The 21,500-nt window shown below is 44.5% G+C and overlaps 1 protein-coding gene across 3 annotated transcripts in view; it reads right to left on the bottom strand.

The window, feature by feature from the left end:
* Positions 1 to 21,245, bottom strand: part of LOC309560723 (cytochrome P450 2G1-like) — a gene marked incomplete at its 3' end in the record, with an annotated part of 214,089 nt that extends 192,844 nt beyond the window's left edge. For all 3 annotated transcript variants that reach the window (XM_082264354.1, XM_082264355.1, XM_082264353.1), the window contains exon 1: positions 20,978 to 21,245. In XM_082264354.1, the coding sequence (XP_082120480.1) occupies positions 20,978 to 21,157 (180 nt within the window). In that variant the 5' untranslated portion in view covers positions 21,158 to 21,245. The remainder of the gene's footprint in view (positions 1 to 20,977) is intronic.
* Between the last annotated feature and the right edge of the window lie 255 nt (positions 21,246 to 21,500).

The following is a 21,500-nucleotide window of genomic DNA, read 5'->3' as shown; positions in this document are numbered from 1 at the left end:
GGCAATCTGCGTTTTTCTTTTGCGGGACTGTGACATTGCGGCGGACAGATGGGACCCCTAACAGACATTTTTGACACTTTTGGGGGTACCACTGTACCAGTGACATTACTACAGTAATCAGTGCTAAAAATATGCACTGTTACTGTAAAAATGACACTGGTAGGGATGGGGTTAACATTACTGGTGATCAGTGGGTTAAATGTATCCCTAGGGGCGGGATTCTTACTGTCAGGGGGCATGGCTTGTGAAGTAATCACAGAGACACGCGATCCTATATAGCAGGATCACATAGGCTCTGTGATCACTTCAGGGAGAATGACAGACGGCTGTGTTTACATCAGCCGCCTGTCTTTCTCAGCTGCGGGAGATCGCGAGTGGCCAGCTGGCTCTCCAGCTGACGAGCGGGGGCGGGAGCGCGCCACCGGCGGCACGCGCTCGCCCCTAGAGTCTCCTGAGCGAGCAACGTAACATAACGTCGCTTTGCCCAGGAGCGGCTGCCCGTCCTCACCTCATTACCCAATGGTCATTGGTTTTTCTTGGTTACAGAGGTACAATCCCTCTTTTGATTGACATCGTGCTGAGGTTCTTCCCGGATCACCACAATGCAGTAAAACGTTTTCAGAAAGTGGTTAAGGAATTTGAATGTGTTTGACAAGGGTCAAGCCGGTATTTTGCCTCCACACCTGTCATCTGTTTGTGCAATTGACCATCAACCTGGTGCCATGCTTTCTTGTGGTCGGGTCTACCCTTTTTCTGTCTCGGAAGATAAAGCCATGGAGGACTATGTTGTCAATTCACTTTCTCGGTTCACCTGCAAGTCCTTGTCTCCTACCGGTGCTGGCTTCTTTGTGAAAAAGAAGACTGGTGAATTGAGACCTTTTTATCGATTATAGGGGTCTAAATCGCATCACGAATAAGAATGCTTATCCGATTCCATCCATTACGGAATTATTTAACCGCCTCTAGGGAGCCACGGTTTTCACTAAGCTCGATTTGAGAGGGGAATGCAATCTCGTGAGGATCGAGGAGAGGGGACAAATGGAAAACTGCGTTTAACACCACGACTGGATATTACGAATACCTCGTAATGCAGTTTGGTCTCTGCAACGCTCCTGCCATTTTTTAGGAATTCATCAACAATATCCTCCGAGATATTTTGCAGCAATGTGTGGCGGTTTATCTTAATGATATTCTCATATTTCAAAGTCCCTAGAGAGCCACCACGCAGATGTCTCCCATGTGCTTCAGAGGTTGAGATAAAAACCTGTATTGTAAATTGGAGAAGTGCGAGTTCCATTGTGAACAGGTTACATTTCTGGGTTATGTCATTTTTATTGCCGGTTTTTCGATGGACCCAGAGAAACTATCTGCAGATCAACAGTGGCCTTGATTAAATATAAATAGCAAGGTGCTAATACATGGGAATCTATTGATAAGGCTGGGAATTACATACTGTAGATATGAATGGTCCATTTAAATGTCCATGTGGCCGTGAGTAGGAAAATAAGCCAACCTAACAGTGCTGGCCTTCAAGAAAGGGGGGAGTGGAAGCTGCTTCCCCAAACATGTTATGAAAACAAAGAAAAGAGGCACCTCTGAGTGTAGACTTTAAGCAGAAACTTATTCCAAAATCAAGAGTAAAACTCACATTAAGGTGCATATAATGAGCATTTCGGGTATTGTTTTACCCAGGGGATGTCCAGAGGAATGGGGGCTGTGACCTGTGCTGGTGCTGTGTCTTCGCTAGGTCATGCTGGATCGGGCTGGCAATCAGTGTAAAGTGAAGAGCAGCTGAGACCAAGGGCTAAGACGCATTTCGGAGCATGCGCAGTAGGTGTAGACTAACAATGCGTGCTCCTTTCTCAAGCCAGGTTTTGGCGAGCCTTTTGTGCACAGTGGGGAATTCAGCTTTTTTTCTCCTCAGGGTATCACCCACAGTCCAATAGGGCCGCAGATCGGGCCAACCAAGTCTTGGAGCAGTTTCTACATTGCTGTATTTCTGACCACCATAACATTTGGTCAGACCTCCTACCTTGGGCAGAGTTTGCTCACAATAGTGCCGTCAATGCTGTTTCCTGATTGTCTCTGTTTATGGCAAATTATGGTTTCCAGCAATTCATGTTGCCTGACACATTTGTTACGCAAAGAATTCCTGCATTAGAGCAGCATCTCTGTGATCTCTGTTCCACTTGGGTGCAGATCTAAGAGTCCTTGCCATGTGCCAGTGATAGGTACAGACTCCATGCTGACCGCCGACGCCTAAATGCGCCTTCCAACCAGGTTGGGGAGAAGGTCTGGCTGTCATCTCGTAACCTTCAACTTTGTGTTCCCTCGCTGACATTTCTTCTGTATTCTCCATGGGATCAACTCTGTGGCTTATGCATTAGACCTCCCTTCTAACATGCGTAATTGAAATGTTTTTCATGTTTTCTTTTTAAAACCTTTGGTGTGCAATATCTTCACCAACTCAGTACCACGTTCTCACCTGGTTCATGTTGAGAGCCATGAGGAGTATGAGATAAAATCGATCATTGACTCCCGTAGGTTCCGTGGGTGCATACAGTACCTTGTTCATTGGAGAGGGTACGGTCCGGAGGAACGCTCTTGGGTCTCATCCTGGTTCATACATACTCCTGTCCTCCGTGCTTTCCATAGATGTTTTACCCTCAAACCTGGTGCCCCTCCAAGCAGGAGGTCGTTGAGGTGAGGGTACTCATCTCTGTGCTCAGGCTGCTCAGCTGTCTGATAATTGTCTGTTTCCACAGTGGCTCATCTGGTTATCATTATCTGCTCTTCAGTCCCGCCTACAGCCAGCCCCTTCTGGCTATACTTCTCTCCGTTCATGTGGGACTAGATGCCCTGCTAACTGTGTGGTGCTCAGAGGAGCAGGACTTGGACAATGAAGATTGGGAAGATGTCTGGGAAAGCCCATTTAAAGCACCAATATTGACTAAAGACTGGCTGATCCAATTTAAAATAGTGCACAGAATTTATTTTACACCACAACGACTACATTGTATATACCCTAATTCCTCTTCTTGCTGTTGGAGATGCTCTAGTGACCCTGCTGGATTTGCCCATATCTTTTGGGTGTGCCCTCAGATTAGTAGCTACTGGCAAGAAGTGACCCGGTTTATGTCTACCCTAACTACCATACAGGTCTCTGTAAAAGTTTGTAATCTCTTGGGTCGCTTACTATTTTATGCCAGGAAGGCCATAGTGCTCAAGTAGAAATCAGACACAGCACTTAATCTGCCCTTCTGGAAGCATTTAATCAATAAGGTTGTACCCCTATATAAAGGTACTTATATGTCCTCGGGTTGCCCTAGGAAATTTGGGAGAGCTTGGCACTTGTGGACAGATTTGGAGTATACATCAGATTATCAGGAGTCCACAGACTGAATTCATTCCCCCCTGATAAGGTTTAGTTTATGATATGAACAAATGTATTCCTCTGCAGGGACTCACATTACATTTGTTCAGGTAGGATTCTAAACATTCTCTCGATACATTATCCTGATGGTTGAGAGGGAACAGGAATCTCTTTATAATTCATCAAACCTTGAAGTGATTTTATAGGAGAATGACTGAAGGTGTGTTGTTTCTTTCCCCCTTTTTTTCTTTTTTTTGTTGGGTTCTATAATGGGAGGTGTTATTAGTAGTTCTGTGTTTTATGTATTAGCTGGGGAATGCCCAAAGGCTATGTTTTGTACTTATACAGTACATCTAAATTTTTCAATAAAAAATACATTTTCATAAAAAAAAAAAAAGATATCCTGACTCCTGAGTGTCTCTGCTGTGTGCTGTGTTCCTGTTTTGTTTTTTTTTTTTTTTTAAATGTTATTGAAAAATATAAAGAGAAAAACAGGTGGTGAGATGGCAAGGCCAGATGGTACAAGGTGATACAACATTGCACATCAGAAAGCATCGTACATTGCACACATATCCCGTTGACAGTAAAAAAATAAAAATAAACACAGTATGCAAAAACAGAACGGGGCGAACTAAACAATATCAAATCAAAAGTACAGTACAATGGTGTACAGAAGGAACACAGGCATGTACCCAAGCTATATTAACCAAAAAGAGTGAGTGGTATGTATAAGAGGGCTTCCACACGGAGCAGAAGCAATCTTAAGTGGGATACAAAGAGAAACGTGACAAAGAGGGGAGTGGGACGTGCCCTGTCCCAACTGCCTGTAAGCTTGTGAAAGGGGCTGTGGGGAGGATGCAAAAATCTGCTTTGTTCCTGTTAAAGACTTTTGCCCAGCTGGCGTTCCTTTCGGTTCCTGATCCCAACCTTCTGCTTCTGACTACGCTGCTTTCTGGCTCCCTGATCACTGGCTTGTATGATTTCCCATTTTGTCTTCCGAACACTGGCTTTTTGACTACATTCCTTATCTGTACTATATTTACTATTACAATAAAGGTGTGATTTTTGCTGCATTTTCTGTCTCAGTCTAATTCATGGTTCCTGACACCCCTGCGCTGTATGAATTATGCACTCCAGACCTCTGTGCTCTGTGTGTTATGCATTGCTGACCTCTGCACTCTGTGCATTACATGCTCCTGACCCTTGATGTATATACACTGTGCTGTGTATTTTATGCTAATGTACTCCTGGCCACTACACTCTTTAAGCTTTATTGTACAACAATTGCCTAGTAATCGATGACTAGCCTAATAAAGTTCTACTTTAAAGTGATATTAATGTCTTGTTTTTTTTTTTTTTTTTGGTTTAAAAATATCAAACATGTTACACTTACCTGCTCTGTGCAGTGGTTTTGCACAGAGCAGCCCAGATCCTCCTCTTTTCGGGTCCCTCTGGCATTCCTGGCCCCTCCCTTCTGCCAAGTGCCCCCACAGCAAGCAGCTTGCTATGGGAGCACCAGAGCCGAGCTGCTGCTCTGTGAGGCCCCGCCCCTCTCCCTTCCTATTGGCTCACTGACTTTGAGTAACAGCAGTCGGAGCCAATGGCACCCGTTGCTGTGTCTCAGCCATTTAGGAGAATCGAGATCTCTGAATCGAGATGGGGCTCCAGTAAGTATTAGGGGGGCTAAGGGCAGCTGCTGCACACAGAAAGTTTTTTTTTTTTTTATCCTAATGCAAAGAATGCATTAAGATGAAAAACCTTCTGCCTTTAGAACCACTTTACCACTTCAGCTCCGGAAGATTTACTCCCCTTCACGACAAGGCCATTTTTTGTGATACGGCACTGCGTTACTTTAACTGACAATTGTGTGGTCATGCGACACTGTATCCAAATATAATTTATGTCCTTTTTTCCCCCTACAAATAGAGCATTATTTTGGTGGCATTTGATCACCACTGTGGTTTTTATTTTTTGCGCTATGAACAAAAAATGACTGACAATTTAGAAAAAAAAAAAACAATGTTTTTTGCTTCATGCTTTAAAACATATCCAATACAAAAACACAAAAAAATTATTTCTTCATCAGTTTAGACCAATATTTATTCTGCTACATTTTTTTGGTGAAAAAAAATATCCCAATAAACATATATTGGTTTGTGCAAAATTTATAGTGTCTACAAACTATGGGATACATTTATGAAATTTTATTTCATATTATTTCATTTTACTTTATTTAATTATTTTTTTTTTACTAGTAAAGGTGGCCATCAGTGACTTATAACAGGACTGACACATTGTAGAAGACAAATCGGACACTAAAGCCCCGTACACACACGCAGATCGTCGTCATACAAATGTTCGTCTTTTCTCCCCGGGATGTCGGTGTCTGTTGAAAAGTGCAAAGACAGCACAAGGACAGCACAAGAATTTTGTCTGCAGACTTCAGCTGACTGCAGAAGTGATGTCATGTAATGGTTAACTTTCCCTGTGTTTTCTATTTTCTGAGCATGCCCAGTCTTGCAAATCTGCGGTCTGTCGGCCGAATTCTGTACTGACAGGCGAACAATCGTCCGTTCTGGTGTCCGCAGACAAAAATTTTCATGTTTGCAAGAAAGACTTTTGTCCGCGGATTGTGCGCAGACAGCTGTCGGAGGCACCATACTAACACGCGTACAATCGGCAGATCTTTCGTCCGCCGACGTTTGTATGCCGACGATCGGTACGTGTGTACGGGCCTTTAGTGACACTTTTGGTCCTGGGTCATGTTTCAAAAAGATCTGTAAGTTGCATTCTCTATCGAATCCATGTGGGACAAGTGTATCTAACTTGAAGATCCACATTTTCTCTTTCTGCAACAGGACTGTCAGGAAAGGGTCCACCTGCTGGTGCCCCTTCATCCTGATCCTGGAACCTGATCCTGACCCTGTCTTTGTGTACCATGTATGGGTTACCTGCTTTGCCTGAGACTCTTTTTTTCGGTTGCCTCAGTTGGGTCCCTCTTACAGTATGTTGCTCCAATGGCGCCAAAGCCTGGTGGTCTGGACATACCCTTCACAATGGGTAGCTACATTTGCCTTCATGACCTTGGTAGTGGTGAGCTCCAGGGGAGTGGCAGAGAACCATTTTGTGCCTTGCCACAACCCAGGTGTGATTGCCACAACTTCAGATGCATTAGGGAACCCATGTTGGTTAGGGAACCAGTGCCTTGGGAAAACCTAGATGGCTGTTGATGTGTGGAGCAAGTCCTAGAAACAAGGCAAGCTACATGGTTGTAACCAGACATTCCGGTGTTGTCACATGACCCCAGGGATGACCCATGGTACTCCAGCATTGGGATGCCTACTGTCTTGAGGGATCAAATGTCATATGTCTCTAAGAATCTGGCCAACAGGATATCTAGCCAGTTGCCTAACCCCAGCGGTGGGGTACCTAGCCAGTCACCATACCGAGGCGGTGGGACACCTAGCTTATTGTTGGATCCCGGCAGCAGGGCATATTATTTGGAACCCGGCACTTCTTTGGCCTATAAGACATTTTCCCTCTGGACATATACAGCAAATGGGTATCTTTTATGGAGTTCATCAGCCATGGCTGGTTGAATCACCCGGAGGTCACTCCTTAGAGGGGGATACTGTCAGGAAAGGGTTCACCTGCTGGTGGCACTGTGGATCCCAGATCTATAGGCTGACGTTCCGGTGTCCACCAGCGGGTGTCCCTCAGCAGTCAGAAGCTGACATTATCTTATTCAATCAGTCATCACCTGATGCTGGCTGCAGGAAGTGTATTTAAATCCTTTGCATGCTCTTCCTCACTGCCTTGGTGTTGTCTCCATGTGCCCCTGACCTGAATTTCCGTGTCCTTGCATCCTGATTGTGGACCCTGATCCCGACCCTGCAGCCTGATTCCTTCCTACCTGCTTACTCCGTCTCCTGTTACCCTCTCCCTGTCCTGTCTTGTTCCCAGCTCCCTCTGCTTGATCTCCCGTGTATGACCCTGGCTCTGTTATGATTATGATTAGTTTATCCTGTTTTCTGTATATACAGTTAGGTCCATAAATATTGGGACATCGACAGAATTCTGATCTTTTTAGCTCTATAATGTATTTGAAATGAAACAAACATGATGTGCTTTAACTGCAGACGTTCAGCTTTAATTTGAGGGTATTTACATCCAAATCAGGTGAACGGTGTAGGAATTACAACAGTTTGTATATGTGCCTCTCAATTTTTAAGAGACCAAAAGTAATGTGGCAATTGACTGCTCAGCTGTTCCATGGCCAGGTGTGTGTTATTCCCTCATTATCCCATTTACAAGGAGCAGATAAAAGGTCCAGAGTTAATTTCAAGTGTGCTATTTGCATTTGGAATCTGTTGCTGTCAATTCTCAATATGAGAGCCGAAGAGCTGTCACTATCAGTGAAGCAAGTCATCATTAGGCTGAAAAAACAAAACAAACCCATCAGAGAGATAGCAATAACATTAGGGTTGGCCAAATCAACTGTTTAGAACATCCTTAAAAAGAAAGAACGCACTGGTGAGCTCAACAACACCAAAAGACCCGGAAGACCACGGAAAACAACTGTGGTGGATGACCAAAGAATTCTTTCCCTGGTGAAAAAAAACACCCTTCACAACAGTTGGCCAGATCCAGGAGGTAGGTGTATGTGTGTCAAAGTCAAAATTTAAGAGAAGACTTCACTAGAGTGAATACAGAGGGTTCACCACAAGATGTAAACCATTGGTGGTGACCCTCAAAAACAGGAAGGCCAGATTAGAGTTTGCCAAACAACATCTAAAAAAGCCTTCATAGTTCTGGAACAACATCCTATGGACAGATGAGACCAAGATCAGAGTACCAGAGTGATGGGAAGAAAAGAGTAGGGAGATGGAAAGGAACTGCTCATGATCCAAAGCATACCACCTCATCAGTGAAGCATGGTGGTGGTAGTGTCATAGCGTGGGCATGTATGGCTGCCAATGAAACTGGTTCTCTTGTATTTATTGATGATGTGACTGCTGACAAAAGCAGCAGGATGAATTCTGAAGTGTTTCGGGCAATATTATCTGCTCATATTTAGCCAAATGCTTCAGAACTCATTGGACGGCGCTTCACAGTGCAGATGGACAATGACCCGAAGCATACTGCAAAAACAACCAAAGAGTTTTTCAAGGGAAAGAAGTGGAATGTTTTGCAATGACCAAGTCAATCACCTGACCTAAATACGATTGAGCATGCATTTCACTTGCTGAAGACAAAACTGAAGGGAAAATGCACCAAAAACAAGCAGGAACTGAAGACAGTTGCAGTAGAGGCCTGGCAGAGCATCACCAGGGATGAAACCCAGCATCTGGTGATGTCTATGCGTTCCAGACTTCAGGCTGTAATTGACTGCAAAGGATTTGCAACCAAGTGTTAAAAAGTGAAAGTTTGATTTATGATTATTAATCTGTCCCATTACTTTTGGTCCCTTAAAAAGTGGAAGGCACATATACAAACTGTTGTAATTCCTACACCGTTCACCTGATTTGGATAAAAATACCCTCAAATTAAAGCTGAAAGTCTGCAGTTAAAGCACATCTTGTTTGTCTCATTTCCAATCCATTGTGGTGGTGTATAAAGTCAAAAAGATTAGAATTGTGTCGATGTCCCAATATTTATGGATCTGACTGTACTACTCTTTGTGACGTTTATGCTGGGTTGACTATTGGAGTAATGTTACTTTGGATTCAAGCCCATGTCTCCCCAAGACACACAGACTCTGGGACTCTAGGCCTGGGATCCATGTTAAAGGCCTAGATAGCACATTACCAACAAGGACAGCTCCACACAATCAGACTCCTAGCAGATATCAAACTTTTGGGAGATATGTTTACACTTATAATAATGTATATTGTACTTTGGGAGCTCGATGCAGCTTTGCATTGTTTAAAGTTTTCTGATCCTCTCCTGTACCATGTCCGCAGCCTCTGACCCCCCTTCTGTACCATGTCCGCAGCCTCTGACCCCCCTCTTGTACCATGTCCACAGCCTCTGACCCCCCTCCTGTACCATGTCTGCAGCCTCTGACCTCCCTCCTGTACCATGTCCGCAGCCTCTGACCCCCCTCCTGTACCATGTCCGCAGCCTCTGACCCCCCTCCTGTACCATGTCTGCAGCCTCTGACCCCCCTCCTGTACCATGTCTGCAGCCTCTGACCTCCCTCCTGTACCATGTCCGCAGCCTCTGACCCCCCTCCTGTATCATGTCCGCAGCCTCTGACCCCCCTCTTGTACCATGTCCACAGCCTCTGACCCCCCTCCTGTACCATGTCTGCAGCCTCTGACCTCCCTCCTGTACCATGTCCGCAGCCTCTGACCCCCCTCCTGTATCATGTCCGCAGCCTCTGACCCCCCTCCTGTACCATGTCCGCAGCCTCTGACCTCCCTCCTGTACCATGTCCGCAGCCTCTGACCCCCCTCCTGTACCATGTCCGCAGCCTCTGACCCCCTTCCTGTACCATGTCCGCAGCCTCTGACCCTCCTCCTGTACCATGTCCGCAGCCTCTGAATCCCCTCCTGTACCATGTCCGCAGCCTCTGACCCTCCTCCTGTACCATGTCCGCAGCCTCTGACCCCCCTCCTGTACCATGTCCGCAGCCTCTAACCCCCCTCCTGTACCATGCCTGCAGCCTCTGACCCTCCTCCTGTACCATGTCCGCAGCCTCTGACCCCCCTCCTGTACCATGTCCGCAGCCTCTGACCCTCCTCCTGTACCATGTCCGCAGCCTCTGACCCCCCTCCTGTACCATGTCCTCAGCCTCTGACCCCCCTCCTGTACCATGTCCGCAGCCTCTGACCCTCCTCCTGTATCATGTTCACAGCCTCTGACCCCCTCCTGTACAATGTCCGCAGCCTCTGACCCCCCTCCTTTACCATGTCCGCAGCCTCTGACCACTGACCTGTACCATGTCCGCAGCCTCTGACCCCCCTCCTGTACCATGTCCGCAGCCTCTGACCCCCCCTCCTGTGCCATGTCCGCAGCCTCTGAACCTCTCCTGTACCATCTCCGCAGTCTCTGACCATCTTCTGTGGTATGTCTGCAGTCTCTGACCATGCCTCAGTGAGCAGCAATAATGTGCAGTAACCTTTAGCAAAAAATTTGCAAGCAGAAATTATGTATTGTAACATCTAGCAACCAGTCTGTGAGCAGTAGGGATAGACTGTAACCTCTGGCAACCAACTGTAATCACTGCATGATCTGCTGCAGTAAACTGATTTTGAGTCTACCTGCTATTTTTATGTATGTCCCAAGAACGGCGGTGGGGGGGGGGGGAGGGAGGTGAAAATTTTTGCCCAGGGCCCAATCAATATTAAAGACGGCCCTGCCTGGGAGTAAGCTGTAAGTGTCTCCATCTGACAATAGTCTATTCATTTCAGAGACATATGCCGGTTTGTCGAGAATCACAATGCCTCCACCCTTGTCCGCTGGTCATCTCTTTTCTTTAGAGACTTCAAACCCTTATTAAAGAGGAAGTAAACCCTCCTCTGACACTTGTACCTATAGGTAAGCCTATATTAAGGCTTACCTATAGGTACTGTAAATATCTCCTAAACATGTACCATTTAGGAGATATTTACATTTCATGCAGCCAGTGACGTCACTGGCGCATGCGCTCTGAAGGAACGGCCGATCGTGCCGTTCCTTCAGAGCCCCATGCCGTGACGCCTTCAGAGCCCCGGGAGTGACGTCACCGCGGCTCCGGCCAATCAGATGGCCGGATGCCGCGATCCCGGAAGACGGGCGACTGGACATGTCGCCCGTCATAGAGGTAAGAGAGCGGCGCGGCGGGGGCTCATTCTAAGGTAAGTATTTGATAATGAGCTAGTGCTAGCTGCATACTAGCTCATTATGTGTTTCTCTTTCAGGATGTAAAGAAAAAAAAAATGTTGTTCTCGGTTTACAACCTCTTTAAATCTAAATTCAATAGGTCATTTCTAATCTAAAGGTTTTCCATGTCTTTGATTACCAAATCCCTGAAAACTCCAACAGAGGGAGCTACAAAGCCCGGAGGACTGAATAGCGATGGATTTGACAAGCCCGAATGTCTAATCCCATCACTCACCAACCGGTGGTCCCTGATGGGATTAGACATAATGTACCTCTTAATATTAATCATACGGATGTACTTATGGACATCCATAAATAAACTGAACCTATTGATAGGTTTAGTCAGGGCATATTTAAGGCCATGATTGAGGACCAGTTTTTCATTGTCAGTGAGGGGAGCAGAGCTGAGATTAAAGATACCAGCATCCTTAAAGTTCTTTTTCTTTTTTTTGTCGGCTCCTCCTCCCCTTTCTGGTCCCTCTCTTTGATATAAATCTTGAGTGGTCATGTCCCTGGTCCTGTGAAAACCCCCCTGTCTTCCTTGGTGATAGGACCCAGGGCCAGCCCCTGACCGACTTTGTTGGCCATAATAATCTCCGCTACGTGGGGTATTATGCGGGTGGTTGGTAATATACCTATCATCGACGACTGAATCATCGTAATAGTCTTCCCTATCAAGGGGCTCATAACGATTATATAAAAAAACCACCATCCCTCCATGGAGAACCATGATCAGCATAACCTGAATAATGGTTCCCCTGATTCTGGTGATAGCCCCCATAGCCATGATTGGGGCGAGGAGGGTTTTGGTGAGGTCTGCCACCCCTGCCATTTGGGGCAGATTTGCATCTATTACCTTTTCCCCGAGCATAACTCCATCCCCTCTGAATGGGTGTAATGGGTTGTCTTATAGATATATATTTTGGCCATTGCATATTGGTATCGGCCGATATTGGCTGATATTTTTTGTACATTTAAAACATTTATTTTTATTTTTATCACTTGACAGGTACTCTTGTGGAGGGATCTAGTAATCTAAAAGACCCCAAACCACTCCTCTGCAAGTTTGGCTGTTTTGAATGCTGCCATTTTATTGAATCTGGTGCCGAGTACCCGGAAGTGATGCCATGACATCACTTCCATGTTTTTACATAGAGACCCGATCAGAGCCAAATGGGGCTTTGATTGGGTCTTCGGTGGCCATGCAAGGCTGGTTGCCCAGGTCTCCCAGTGGGACAGGAGACCCAGACGAGCCACGGAAGGCGGCGGGAGGGGGGGCGTCCCCTCCTGATCCTTATAATGACAGCCGAGCGGCTTCTCAGCCGCATTGAATGTCATTACAAGACAGCCGACCATCGGCTATGGACACTGGTACCAGGGTGACGCCTCTAGCTGCAGGCATCACTCCAGTACAAGCACCTTCCTGAAATATCGGCAATATCTGTCACCTTGGTGGCCGATTCCAATATATCAGGGAAAGTGCATATCAGCCCTCAATATATCGTCTTTGCTGATAATCGGTTGATCACTAGTTTGCAGGAAATCTTGGAGTACAGAGAACAGATGCTGAATGTCTTCATAGTGCACTGGGCACTGGAAGATTTGGAGTTTCTAGCCAATCAGGACCGGGAGCTGGAGATCGCCTACAGATGGCTGCTAGACTCTGCTCAGCAGCAGGTCTGGGCTCCCTTTGCCTGGGACTATCCAGAAGTACAAGCCAACAGTCCTGAAATTCTGACTGAAGAGTCAGCATTGTGGTAACAATGTGCTTTGCTCCCCTGCCCTGGCAGCTATGGAAGCAAAGCTCTTATGGCGGATGCAGCAAGTGTTGACTGACCTTGATGAATCTGTTTCTGCACAGGATGAGCTTGGATGGATAAATGCGTCTGTCCAACAGCTGGATAAAGGTATGGGAGATGGAGCAGCAAGCTTGTCTTCCCAGCTGCAGTTCAAGGAAGCAGGGATTTAATTTCCCTGTTCATCGGAGGATGTTTTGGATCATAAGTCACCTGCCAAAGTGATGGCACTGGGCCAAGGGCCACCATCCTGTGCCCTGGGAAATTTCAGAGACTGGGGATTCAATAGACTTTTCTACTGAGGAAGAAAAACCTCCAGCAGAATAGCTGGAATCATGGTCAAACATCACTGAGCTTTGCCCAACACCAACAGCAGCTTCAGCCTCCCTGAGAGAAGAGGCAGCTGGCCTTACTTCTACACCACCGACAGGGACATGGGATTTCGGCCAGAAGTATCTGTGAAGTTACAAGAAACTTCTCCAGCTGAAGCGCCGACAACTGGACAGAGGGTCCCAGACCTCTGCTTCACCCCTGCAGCAGTTCTGGAGGCCAAATGTGAGAAAATGGCAGTCACTCCCCAGCAGCAGATCAGGATCCAAGGGGAGAAGGAAGAGGAGGTGTTCGTCCTCCCTCCCCAACATCCGAAAAGGAACTCAGGAGCGAAGGAAGTCGTCCTCGCTCCATAGCTGGAGTCTGGGAGTCTGGAAGATAGAACAACCAGCCCATCGCCCCAGCGAGAGATCCACAGTCTGGGAGTGGTGGAAGCTGGCCTCCCTCCCTAAGTGTTAGCCAGAGTGGATTATGTGGAGTCCTCAGCAGAAGTTCTGGCAACAAGGCAGAGTGCTACCAACCTCTGCCCAGCATCGGCAACAACTGAGGAGTTCCAGGGAGCCAGGGCAGTCAGCCCCTCTCCCTAGCGACAAGCTGATATAAGGAAGCTTCTACACCTAGCTGAAGCACTGGCAGCCAGACAGAGAGTCAATGACCTCTGTCCCACACCTACTGATGACAACTATTCCATGCAGCCAAGAATAGAGATCATGCAGATTGACTATGTGCATTCACTCTGCCTGACTAACACATGTTCAGACCAGGTGGAGGTCTGAGACCATGTTAGCTGACTTTTGATGGGGGAGAAATGTGACAAACTCACTCAGGGCAGAGACTTTTGGAGGGGACTGCAGCCCACTGACTATGGGCCTGGGCATTTAAGGGAAAACTACTTTGTGAGGTGTATGCTGGGGTGACCCTTTGAATAATGTTACTTTGGATTCAAGTCCATGTATCCCCAAGACACACAGACTCTGGGACTCTAGGCCTGGGATCCATGTTAAAGGCCTAGATGGCACATTACAAATATGGACTGCTTCACACAGTCAGACTCATAGCAGATGGTAATCTCATCAACTCAAGTCACCTGTCTTTCACCCATTGTTGATTGTGCTAACACACTTATTGTCTTCTAGCAAACTATTGGGGAATGTGTCAAGAAAAGGGATGTAAAAGACTGGAATGCAAGATAGTTTTCTCAAGCCGTAAGTTACTAGTACAGCAGGCGAGAAATAAATATATACTGTACCTGACGGTCTAATGTAAACCGGGAACCCAACGCAACCAATGACAAGAATGCAACAAATGAAAAGGAAGAGACGGAAGGAACCGTCTCAGAAAGGTTGCAAAGAGGAAGGGGCTCACAGGAATAACAGTGCAAAAAATACTTTATTAGGTGATGATACAAAAAGTTAAAAAGACACACAAAAATGTGTGTATAACTTGTCAAAATATGACTGGATGACCCTGAAGACCCTGTCGGGTGTCAGGATGTTAAATGACAACAATACTCCACCCACCAAATGCTGCTGTATAACACAGTTTGCACAGGTAAGGTATGACTGGTCACTTTTGGACCTATTGTCACTCACTTGAACCCGGAAAACTGGGTATTATATGCCATATAAAGACATACTCTTTGCCCTACAATGCAACAAGACATACCCATATGTCAAAGTGGTGAGCTGAATGGCTAATGGGCTGTGTGGTAAATTCCTCACAGGAGTGTCAATAGCTAAAAATCCAGGACTCCTGTGACATGAACCATGAAGGAAAAACCTCCTTAATTCCTTGGTAATGCTTGGCCTTACTTCTTGATATAAAGTCCAGGAAATACTGTATGGGCAGTGGAATGATCGAAACTGCCTCCAGGTCTTTGGCAGTCGTAATAGCCAGTGGATGCATATAGCAGTATTTAGTCTAACTGCCAATTTGAGCAAGGGGAGGTGGCAAAAAGGCCTTGGAGGATATATCACTCCGGGATTTCAACAGCAAGTGGCTGGAAGACAAGCATCTCAAAAACATGTATGAAGCAGCGCTTTGGCACATCCAGGGGTTAATAAATTCAGCCAGATGAGGTGGACAATGTTTGTTGATAACTCCTAACAGAGGTGACTCACACAGCAGGGGTATGGCATACCATATAATGATCGTAAATAATCCGGTCAGGTTGATAAGAAATAGCTCTTACCAAAATACCCTGTTATTCCTTGATCCAGTGATGTCTCAATCTCTGATGCTGAGTCCAGACGGGAAGTACAGTGTGATGGTGTTCACCATCACTGGAATTTAAGGACAGATGGGTGATGGTTTGAATTGCTTCATATTTGTCAGCAAGGTCATTTGTTCTCATTTGCCATGAGGTCTCTGGCCAGGAAGTACAACTCCTAATATGGTCATTCCAGGAAGTTCAATGACTGTCTAACAATGTTGCTTTTGTCTGAGGTGGCTTTCCATTCACCTATTGTTGGGTGTGCTAATGAACTCACCTGCTGTCTGCTAAGGGATGTATTGACACTCAGAGTAATGTGTATTGAGGGCTCGTTAGGGAACCATTGTTCTGTGTCTGGCTATTGTGTACATTGATTGCCCCCTGGGGGCTTCTGTCTCCTTGCACATGGCAGTCCTTCTGGTCAAGCTATCTGACCAATCACTGCTGACTCATTTTCAATTCCTCATTTGCATGGCTAAGGAGGACCAGAAGGGGAACTGCAGGTACTTTACAATTGACCAATAGGAAAGCGGTTGTTGGGGGCAGGATGTTCCAAATTCTGTATAAAAGTGTGCTGTGTTCTTCCAATAAATTGTCTTCCTGTTTGAACTACATACAGCCTGCCTGGTGTGTGTTCTAATGGATTCCGAACGGCACATAGCTGTAGTTCGGATCCCGGAGCCTTGGTTGACCGAACCATCAGACGTTGCGATCTGCAAGCTGGCTCGCTAGAAGCAGAGCAGTGACGAGAGAGCGCAAGCGAGCGAGCAAGGGTCTCGTCACATACAGTCCATACCCCACAGTGCCGTCAGCTGCCGATGCTTTTCCGCTCCAAATCTTGGGAAATGATTCAAAACTCCCGCCACATAGCCATGTATAATGCACCGCCCAAGACCCGGAAGTGATCCTTCAGCGTTAAGGCGTCACGGCACGATTACCATGACCGGCCAAATCCACACAGCGTCAACGAGCAGGTTAAGGTGGGCGGAGCGTTGCTGATGCACGCTTCCTCAGGACATCATGGCGTTCACCAGGCCGTGTTTAAATAGTCAATTTCTTTATTTACATACATAATTGAATACATTCACCGGTGAGCGTCATGACTGAGGCCATCTAGCAGTACTAACAAGGTACTACTTGTAATACCGTTCCATCCAGTCTACATAGTTCTAAATGGTAATAATATCCCATAATCTAGAACTGATAGCATCTTTCTTTAAAAGTTTCACAAATACTCAAAACTAAGTTGACCAGAGACTAATGGCATTAGTTACTTGGTGGATATGACAATTGATTTCATTAGATTTCAAAGTTGTTAAAAATGACGGAGAGAATAGGCTGGAAAAGAGAATAGGCTGGAAAAGAAAAAAAAAAAAAGTTTTTGACAAGTTTTGACAAGTTATACACACATCTTTGTGTGTCTTTTTAACTTTTTGTATCATCCCCCTAATAAAGTATTTTTTGCACTGTTATTCCTGTGAGCCCCTTCCTCTTTGCAACCTTTCTAAGACGGTTCCTTCCTTCTCTTCCTTTTCGTTTATTGATGAATGTGGTTACACTTATAATAATTTGTATTGTACTTTGAGAGCTCGATGCTGGCAAGTCTGCCCTGGAATTAGATCCCTGATTTTCCAGTTGGTTAATTGTTAATTGTGTAACCTATTGGTTGTCTGCTAGCATTCTGTGTACTCCACCTAGGCTTGTTTAAGTGCTGAGTTAATTAGCATAATAGTTAAATCATTGTCAGCTAGTAGTTGCTATAGGGGGATTGGCCATGAGCCAGCCCTACCTCATTATCTAAACCATTGTATAGTATAATTTTTTGGGTAAATATTTGGATGGTCACTGACATACTTTTCAAGTGTATAAAAAGCCTGTATTCTTGTTCAATAAAGAATTCCAGATTTGCAGCTAAAACGAATTCTGCCTAGTTCTTGGTTGCAATAGGCAGCTATAATATCTGATATCTATATTCAAGACTGGAGGAAGCAGTATACTGATGGAAGCACTCAAGCACAGTGTGGGTCAGTTCCGTCACACTTTGTTTGTGGAGTTGTTCATTGTGTGTCACTATTGTTTTGGTTATCTGGTTTGATTTACACAGTTTTAGTTTACTGGAGGTGCATTTATATTTGTGTTTTTCACTTATTTTTAATAAATTATATTATTCTACACTTTACTTGTGCCTGATATTCTCTGTAGCAGTCCACACATTTCTGGTCACACTTGTGACTGACAGGACCATGTTGAAATCTCCTCTACATGGTGGGAAATGCAAACCATTGATCCTTTTAACATGCAGTCCATCAGGTTTTCCATCGTGGAACTCCACATAATGCTTTGATAGAGGGCCCTCATCATCTTTCTTCTTAATACTATGAATGTGTTCGCCAATGCAAACACAGAGTTGCCGCTTGGACTTGCAAATATAATATTTGGCACATGGGCATTCAAGCATATATACCATGAGGCTGGTAGAACAATTGAAGAAGTCTCTGATCTTGTACCTTTTTGAGTGGTCTGTACTGATCTACAGACTTCCTTTCTCATTTCTTCAGGCCCTAAAATGCCAGGACTGGAAAGCAGATTGTTCAAGGTATTTAATAAGAGGCATGCTGAGTTTTTGGAAGTTGTAACTTTTTTGTCAAAAATTTTTGGATAATGAAAAAATTCAAGTATATGTAAACCATTAGCTTGGAAAAAAACACATTCATTTTAATATAGAAATGAAAGGCAAAACATTTGTGTATAGATTTTGAGAATTGGCATCAAAAGGTAGAGCTTCAAGGACTCAGCCACTCACTTTCTTCTTCTTTTAATTAAAACAAAGTTCAATACACATTTCTAGAAAAGAAAATCAATGAATTTCCCTTACAAGGGTTTTCAGCATTTCCATCCAAAGAAATACACTTTCAGCCTCCAGGCTTATGCATGCAGCACTACTGCTCTGGCCTTACCCTTTAGTCCCTTTGTCTGCCTCCCACAGACAGTCTTCATACACACTTTGTGCACATACAGTAATTTGCAGCCCCTTGCTGCTTATGCTCCCCCGTGGAGCCCTATTGACTCCTAGCAGTGACCTCCTCTGCCTTTTGGGTTGAAGCCCAGAACCCTAATTATGTCATTACTTAAAGCCCTGTACAATTAGTGTGCTGGCTGTTCACAAAATCTGGACCCAAGACTCGAGATTTCATCCCACACGGGATTCTCCGGGCTCCAAGTGCTAAAACGGAATTTCCTAAACAATGAGGAAACTGAAAACCAAGTTTCCTCTGAATTACACAAATCCCCTGGAGCCCCTCAGCCTGCCTGGTTGAGAACCTGGGTCATAACCTCTTTCTAGACCCTGGAAGGGCAATGCTCTGCCACAAGATATACAAAACGATATAAAGACCTTTTTTGGTTTCTTTTTTATTTTCATAATTGAACACATACCGTCTGTTCTCAGCTGCATAGATAGATGAGGGAGGAAAAAGAACAGCACACTGATCTTCCCAGTAAATGGCTGTGTAGAGAGAAGCACGTCAGCACACATCTGATCATTGCAGGAGAGCAGGCTGAGTTTACAGTGCAGCTAGAAAACAGACCCCGATGTGCTATCACACTTAATGTGGTACATTTTTTACTGGAAAGCAGAGGGACTGGCGGAAAACAACAGGGACTTCACACAAAGGAAGCAAAACAAAGAGAACAGGATACTTTTTCATACAAGTATATGGTACAGCAGGTAAGTATCAGGAATATGACATGTTGGGTTTACATATTTAAATACATCATTTATTTATTTTTTTTCACAAAGTTGATATTTTAACAAGTTATTTCTCGCACACATTATTAGAATACTGACGATAATACCCCAAAACATTTTATGCTATGCCTCCTGATTAAGGGGATACGCATGTGTAAGACTTTTTTCACATCCTAAATGCATGCTCCCAAAATCCAAGGAGCACCAGAATTCACGCATTCCAGGAGCATAAATTACTCATCTAATTTCCAGATAAAGCACAATTTTCAGCTAAGCTGGCTATAAAGTAGATTGATGAAAAATATTACTCTATCCGTGTGGCTTAGTCTTAAATTTATTTATAGCAGACATTCTCTTAAGCAGCTGAGTGCATTACCTGAAAAGGTACTACCATCATTGCAGTGCAGGGTCTACTCCACTACGGGATTTGGCCAAAAAATATTTTGAGATATGACCAAGAATTTGTAACACAAGGGGTGCTAATTTAGCCAGGGCTGCACCAGACATTTTTGGGCCTGTTACAACCTAAATGTTAGCCCCCCCCATTCCCTATTACATCTCTTCCCATTTGCCTATTGCTTTTACACATGATTATATTTGTATGATTATATTTGTTAACCAATGTCAGTAAATCTCCACACCAGTAATATATAAATATACAGTAACCTCATCCAACCTGTAGCCACATCAGTTTTTCTTAATATCATGCAACCCCTCGGATGGCCATCCCCTACCTACCCTGCCAAATCAGACTGCTCAGTGTCTACTGTCCCATCAAGTAAATTTTACACTCTCAAACCTCAACCCTCTCTCGTAAAGCCACATATTTCTTCACCACCACCCTGTAGCCATCTGCCATGATAATCATTGTGTATTATTATTAATTAAATAATTAACATGATGGCAGTTCGGTGTAGGCAATTTGGCTTCACAAGTCGGTCATAGGAGATAAGGCTCCACAGTGAGTGAACAGGAGTGCACAGCTCAGCGTCCCTCTCAGTTTTCAGAGATCAGTGCCACAGAGTCACCTCAATGATGGAGGTGGATTATTGGAGTGTCTGTTTACTGCATGCTAAAAAAAAAAAATCAGTTATAACTACATTAAGTCCACTCTATATACACCACCCGCTGTGTTTCTCTACCACAGTCCCATCAGGTACACTGAATCAGGACAAGTCTTCCAATGTGGTGTATTTGATAATGTGTATGTAAAATCCCACTACATAACATCTTGGATGGTTTTTCTCTCCGTGGTACATTTATTACTGGAAAGCAGAGGGATGCCCATGGAGAGACATGCATTGCAGCTGGCTAGTATTTGTAAAGAGAGCAGTACTCTGGAGACTATAGTAAAAGTATGTTCGGGAGTGTCTAGGTATCTAGTTTTGGTTCTTCTGTGACTTGGACAACTTTTTCTTTTTAAAGGATAACATCATGTTTAAATAAAAATTCTAGAGAACTACACATCATACAAAATAGTGGCTGGCTTGAATCTGGTTCCTGAGGGACAGCACAGACAGATCTTGTTTCACACACTAATAACTAAGGTCCTCTCATTTTGTAGAGCAAAAGAAAGGTGCACAGACCAATAATTACATCACTTATTACAAGTCAAATGTATCCTTTGTTATAAAGAGTTTGAAGAAACTTACTTTCATCAGAGAGTTCACAATATTGCCTCCTTTAATATCTAAAACATTCCCCAGTAATGGAAGAGGCATTGGTCCAGGTGGAAGGTGCCCACGTATCCAAAATGTCTTTATACCTAAATGCAAGATGAGAACGGAGAGCAGGAAAGCCAAAATCAGAGTTATATCAGCTGGTAAATCCATGTTGGTTTTGAAAAATCAGAAAGCTCTTTGAGTGCCTGATGCCTTCCAGAAACTATAAATATACAGTCAGCTTTATCTAATTATGCAGAAGATTACATCTAGCTGTTCATATTAAAGGTAGGGCTTACATTTTGGACATGTTCCTACATGGCTGGAATGGCAGGATATCACAAAAACAAAAAAAAAATGTCTGTTTTGTTGGTATTAAAAAGTAACTCACATGACAGGAGTTCAAGTATGCGTGTTTGAATAAAGGCATGATGTTTGTCAATGACATACCCAAGATCTTGCAAAGAGATTGATCTAATATTTGGAATATCTTGTAGGAAAGATGCATTTAGCG

The sequence above is a fragment of the Pelophylax lessonae genome (genome assembly GCF_965119305.1).
Source record: "Pelophylax lessonae genome assembly, chromosome: 7".
NCBI classification, from domain to species: Eukaryota; Metazoa; Chordata; class Amphibia; order Anura; family Ranidae; genus Pelophylax; species Pelophylax lessonae.
The sequence above is the reverse complement of the archived record's forward strand: the minus strand, read 5'-3'. Positions and strand labels throughout refer to the sequence as shown.